At 34.2% G+C, this 6,645-nt stretch overlaps 1 protein-coding gene across 3 annotated transcripts in view; it reads right to left on the bottom strand.

Moving 5' to 3' along the window:
• Window positions 1-5,588, bottom strand: part of LOC132638608 (uncharacterized) — a 7,826-nt gene extending 2,238 nt beyond the window's left edge. The window contains exons 1-5 of one of the 3 annotated variants that reach the window (XM_060355433.1): window positions 5,438-5,588; window positions 5,184-5,334; window positions 3,793-4,006; window positions 2,789-2,955; window positions 257-381 (exon numbers count right to left, since the gene is read on the bottom strand). In XM_060355433.1, the coding sequence (XP_060211416.1) occupies window positions 257-381; window positions 2,789-2,955; window positions 3,793-4,006; window positions 5,184-5,333 (656 nt within the window). In that variant the 5' untranslated portion in view covers window position 5,334; window positions 5,438-5,588. Of the gene's footprint in view, window positions 1-256; window positions 382-2,788; window positions 2,956-3,792; window positions 4,007-5,183; window positions 5,335-5,423 lie in introns of all 3 variants that reach the window. The other 2 variants (XM_060355431.1, XM_060355437.1) reach the window with 2 other exon arrangements.
• Window positions 5,589-6,645: the final 1,057 nt, after the last annotated feature.

The raw sequence follows: 6,645 nt of genomic DNA, 5'->3' as shown, positions 1-6,645 counted from the left end.
CTTTCTTATATATGATTATGGTCTAGAAACTTCAGCTCATATAGTCTTAAGTATTTTCAAACTTATGCATCCTTTTGCTTATCTTAAATGAGCAGAGTCCGCTAAGTTTGAAATGGGCAACAATCTATATAATGACCAAGGAAAAATGTTCGGATTGCAAACTTCATTTGTTGAAATACTTAAAAAACAAACAAAAAATGAGACCTGAAGAGTTCAGATATGTTCTGGAGCCTGAACCAATATTCCGATGCCTTACCTCCAAATTACATTTTGCAACTCATCCTGCTTAGCTTCAGGAAGCATCGCAGCATCATAGGCGACAATATTACCATAAAATATCTTTTCTAAATCCTTCATCCATTTAATCAACAATAAGTTAACCTGCAATTTTGATAGAACAAAATATACGAGTAAATGTAAGTTTCTTAATCTTGTTATTTTACCATATAGAAACTGTCATGCCAAACAAATTGTGATTGGACAAAGATAGATTATGCTTGTCATCACGGAGATGTTCCCCTTTCCCACTACAAACTGTGCAAAACCAAAACCAAGATGAGAAGTATTTTCTTTTTGGGTTTGGGGGGGAGGGGGGTGTGAAGTGAATTAATTTATATGTGAACAAGGAAGGCCCCACATACGAGTTTTGTACAAAAGTACAGACTTACACAAAGCATGATTCTCTACAAAGAGAATTTAGTTGTCATACACAGTACAAAGACATTCCAAAAAACTTTACCAATGACTTTTATATTCTTTCAAACGCTCGTGTCTTTCCATAAACAGAACAACTTCCCATGCTCTATTTCTCTGCCTGCTTCCTTCTAAGTTTTCCACCTTTCCACACCATACACCATAATCTCTATGTGCTAACCGGCAATGACGTAATAGATTGCCTACATGCTCTCCAGATTTCTCGCACACAAAGCACCATTAATGTAGATTATCCTTCTTCTTAACAAATTCCTTTTTTTTTTTTCGTTTCCTTTCCTTTTTGTTAACCTTCCGGAAACAGCCTCTCTACTCCACAAAGATAGGGGTAATAATCTGCTGTCAGGATGGGTCCCTATACGACTGTCCAAGTGAAAAGACCACTTCCCTTGGTGCTCTTGGGATCAATATTGCTCAGTTGCCGAAGTCTCTTCTCTCCTTTTTCAGCAGTCTACTAAAGAAATCTTGACTATGAACATACCATTCTTTTGCCCTTCCCAACTCAACAGTCTCAATCCAAAAGTGAAATTCTCTGGTTATATAGTATCCAAGCAGACTATTTAGCCCTTCATCTCCCAATTTTGCAAATTTCTGCAAAAAGTTAGATCTCATAGTTTTCCTACTTCCCCGTTCCTTACAGATTTCTTCCACTAAGAATTATCACACTTACAGCATTCCATCTTGGAAATACACGGGAAGAAAATCACAAACATCATGCCAAACGGAATCCACAATTCAGAAGGTTGAAAGGAGAAGGGTCGCAAAGATTATTCGAAAAGGGAAAAAGATTATCCCAACTTATTATATGTCCCTAATGCCTGAGAACTGTGGTTGAAAGATTGGCACGATCACATGAAATTTTCTGTGAGACAACAGAGGGGAGGTGGGAAACAACCCTTTGAAATGGTAATTTCTCCTATGAAAACGAGGGGGACTACGGATAGAGATTTGAGGATATTCAACATAGCATTCATGGGAAAGTGATCTGCTGATTTAGATTGGAGAATCAACGATTGTAAAGTTATAGATAAATACGGAGCACAAGTGGGAGGGGTTGGAGGGGTGAAGGACCATTCAGATACCTTTAAGGCTTTAACATATGGAGGAGCTTAACAAATGGTGGTAAGATTTTTCCAAGAGTATTATCTTTTACAGCTATCGTCTTCTGGAAGCAGATATGGTACGGTGATGCCTCCTCATCGTAAGTTCTTCCAAATGCATTAAGGGGCAGCATTATACTGAAGAAATTCAAAAGATGACTTATTGGGTAATGCAAAAAAGCATGCCAGACCATGGAAATTGCAATTGACCTGTTTAAACATAGATTCAAGTTTTGTTATTATTATCAACTGAAGACAAGACACGTCTACATACATTGGGGAGTTCACCTTAGATAAATTACGTTAGAAAGGCAAAAAAGTAAGAAAACCCCCTCCAGAAGTTGTCATATCAAATGTGTAAATGAGAAAATAAGTAGAGATAAAAGGAAAAAGCTTTTTGAGGATATCAAGGCTCTTCACAAAGGAAAGTGATTTGTTAGATTTACCAACATCCCAAATCTCAAATGTAAGAACTTCATATAGAAGAAGCTTATGCCTGGAAAGATCATAGACGCCCCCAGCTTAGGCACCACAGACTTTTATATAGCAGCCTTGTTGTATCATAGATGTCCCCAGCTTATCACTACAGATTTATCATAAAAAGCCTACAACTTTAATTTTTTTGGGTAAGTACAACAGCCCATAACTATTATCCTGTTCTTCATTCTTTCCCTCCTTTGTTCATTTCTACTGTCATTTTCCTTTTCATAAAGGGCATACAATCATTCTTCATGTTTAGATACTTTTTTATACTTCCAACTCAAAATTTTCTAAAGAAACACCGAATCTAAGGGTTGAATTTGCTGATTGAATAATACAAAGGCAAAATTAGCAATTCAAACTATATCCAACAAGATCAATAGTTCCAACATGAATCAGGTTGCCACCAGAAACTGCTAAGTGAAAAACAGAAAGAATGCTGAGAAGAACTATTTGCTTATAGAGTTGATTTTCTGTATCAAGGTTCTATAACTTACACCAGCTTTAGAAACTCTCAGCTCCACATCATGATTATAAATCTCATACAAATACTGCCCCAGTTCAACACCTTCCTTACCCTCCTGTTTCAAGCGTCGCAAACAAAGCCACATATGGATAACTAGTAACGAAAATGTGGTCTTAAATGTTTTCTCCAAGCTAAATACTGCATGCAACATACATAAGCAAATCAGACAACTAAAATAAACATTAATCAGCATAGCTAATCTGGGAAGAAAAGGTAATTTATACTTTCTAAAGATGAAGAAGAAAAGTAAGGATGTTGGTGAAATAGCACCGACTGTCACATTTAATAACCACTTTTCAATTGTATGTTTGCTTGTCCAAATTAATTAAATGGCAGTATTTTAACAAGAAAGAGTCATCATGTTAAGACATATTTGATACCAAAGTCCAAACAGCTGATTTTTTTCCAAAAACCATCACATTGCAAATGAAAATTCAAACAGTCAGGGCTCTATTATTAACATGAGCAAGAATGCTGTTTAGGATTAGCAAAAATGAGCTGGGTTAAAGTCTTAAGAGATTACAAGCTGCCAGGCTTAAATGATTATAAGTATTAGCCAGATTCTGTGAACAGGTTCGCGATCGGCAATGTGATTAAGGAGGTATGTAATGCACAACGGTTTCAGAATTCAATCTCACACCTCAAAATCAGAGCACCTGAGAACAATAACAACTTGAATTCATTGAGACTTGAGAGGAAGGGAAGACACTGTCAATAAGCATAGGCTAAGAACCATCTGTTAACAGCTTTTGTATAATTTCCCTAAACTGCATCTTTCACTTCAGATATAGGCTTACTAAATGTCCTACGAAATCATACAGAACTTAAAAGAGAAAAGGCACAAGATGTGGCATTGTTATTATTATTAATATTATTTTTTATAAAATAATATAAAGTTAAACATAGTGATCCATGGGCACATAGCAAATAGCAAAAGCTATGATGATCGAGGAGCAGACAAGCGAAGAGACTAACCATCGTAAATAGCAGGCCTATCAATTTGGTGAACAACACGACGATAAATAACATTTGCCCCTCGAATGGACTTGCTTTGCTTGCTGTAAAACAGCATTAGCTTAAACATAAAGCGCTTAAAGCCCTCGTATTGTGGATCTTCAACTCTGAATGGTGAATCAGGTGCTAGTGCCAGTGAGTGAGGCTTAGACCAGAACATCTTGTTCAAATTTACCTACTCAAGTGACCAAAGTCAATTAGCAGCACGTTAAAAGTCAGACAAATTTCTTATCCCAAAAATATAAGTTGGACAAATCACATCCAACAAAACTCTGTTCAGTATTAAATGCCAACAACTTAAATTAAGTAAAGGCATCTTCTCTCATTTCGCACAAAAAAGTCGATTAGTGAAATTTTATACACCACGCAAGCATCACAACTATTGAACTACGAAAGATTAAGCTACTAGCAACAGATCCATGCAGGGTATAGAAACGCCATTTCATTTCATACCAGCCTAAAGGGGACAATCACAAAAATGATTCATGTATTAATATTTATATCTCCATTCACATTTAGTTTTATCTTGTAGGTTAGTTAAATATACAATAGACAAATTTAGCATGAAGCTAATGGTCATAAGGTACTCAATACACCAACCAATTCGAAAGTGATACTCCCTCCGGTTCATAATAAGTGATAAGTGTCAACTTACATAATCAAGAAGGAATTAATTATTTTCTTCCAAATTTACCCCTATTTAGATAAGTGAATTTTTTGTAATCAAGAAACTATATTAACTAGGTAGTATTCAATTAAGGGTAGTTTAGGCAAAGCACCTATTTTTTTTTACCAGGAGTTAGTATTTTTTTCTTAAGGGGTGTGTTAAAGGCTAAGGGTGTGTTTGGTTGGGAGGAAAACATTTTCCGGGAATTTCTTTTCCAATTTTTCCATGTTTGGTTGGTCATAATATTTTGGAAAACATTTTCTCTAGGAAAATAAGTTCCTTAAAAATAAGGAAAATGACTAGCCTAATGAAAGTAAGAAAAACAAGTTCCATAAGTGACATTCCAAATTTATTGTCCCCTCCCCACCCACCCAACGCCCTAACCCCCACCCCTTGACTATCCCACCCCCGAACCCCCACTCCCCACCCCCACAGTGTTTTGCTAGATTATATATAAATGTTCTAGAGATAATTTTTGTTTTACTTACTAACCAAACATTAGAAAATAAGTAAAAACCCCACTTCTTTTCCAAGAAAACATTTTCTATGAAAACCAAACACACCCCTAGTGTAAATCAACCTTGTTTAGTATCAAATTCACGCAGCAAACAAACCAAGAAATGTAAGCCGTAGCTGCAGGTCGCCATATTAACATCCAAATTCTTAAAAAAAAAAAAAAAAAAACCTGGGAATTAACATTGTAGAGTTTGTCAACTGGCGGTTCAGCAACAGCCGCAACCTTGGAATAATGTCGACACTGAAAATGACTTCCCAATTGGGAGTAGTTCTTGACTCTACTAATCTGGGATATCGCTCTGCTCCATCTCGTAAACATCCTTTACATCATCAATCAAATACCAGAAAACATATTCAATATCATAATTCCTTAGCAAATCAGAAAATTAAATGTATTTAAAATACATACATATTAACTGAAACCTTGGAAGAGATTTTTACGAACGCCTAGAAATGATGCTGTTGCGATCGTTGATTTTCAGAGGTTTAGGAACAGTATATCTTATTAAACCCCCTAAATAAGAATGGAAACTGCATACAGTTAACAAAATGACAACTAGCGTCCCTTGATTTATTAAGGTTGTCAAAAGTTATAATACTCCGTCGGGATAAAAAAAAAAAAAACAATCTACTTACTCATTTACTCACCCCTTAACAAAATACTGACTCCTAAATAAAAATAAATAATTTAACTAAATTATCCTTAATTAAATAGCTATTGAAATTAATCACATAATACTTAATAAGAGCAAATATAAAAAATAAGATTAATTCTTTCTTGATTTGCTAAATGAACTTTTTTTTTATCCAAAAACAAAAGGCTAAATGGACTTTTTTTTTATCCGGAGGGAGTGCCATTTATGGAATTTTGTTTGTTACATTTGAAGAGAAAGATAAAAGAAAAGGAAAAGATTAGCAAAAATTCACATCTAGAGGTACAATTTTCGTAATTTTTGCCATTTTTAATTTATTTCTAGAATCTACTGCAGCTTTTGTCTTGTAATTTTATTTTGTTTCATATCTTTTTAAGGTTTAGTTTAAATTTTTGTGTTGCGTATTTAGAATTTGATGTGACTTTTTTTTGTGTTTATGCATGATTAAAGATGAATATAAATTGTTAAATATTTAACGGGCCTAAAAGTGTTACAAACTTTTGCAAGTGTAAAAAGGGGATAAGACATCATTACCCCCTCACCTAGTAGCGTTTTTGCTACGACACATCTTACTTAATTTTTGATCCTATCACCCCCTAAACTATTTAAAACCGTAATATTTTACCCCCTTAAGGTTGACGTGGCAAGGAGAGCGTATTTCACTCTCTTTGAGAGAGTGAGAAACATAAAAAACGGGAAAACTTAATTTTTTTCTTAAAAATCTGTATTTTCTTAAAATATGAATATAAATCTAGTTTTCCACATTTTAAAAAAATAATTAATTTTTTCAAAATTTTATAAAAAATCAGTTTTTTTTTTTCAAATTTTGACAAGAAAAACACTTTTTCCGGATTTTATTTGAAAAATAAAAGTGTCCTAAGAAAATGAAATCATGAACTTTTAAGACATTTTTTAAAAAAAAAAATCAAGCTTTCCATATTTTTAACAAATCCATTTTTCCATATTTTAAAAAAAAAT

Source organism: Lycium barbarum, chromosome 1 (assembly GCF_019175385.1).
Source record: "Lycium barbarum isolate Lr01 chromosome 1, ASM1917538v2, whole genome shotgun sequence".
NCBI lineage: Eukaryota > Viridiplantae > Streptophyta > Magnoliopsida > Solanales > Solanaceae > Lycium > Lycium barbarum.
Note: the sequence above shows the minus strand (reverse complement) of the source record. Positions and strands in the feature narration are given on the sequence as shown.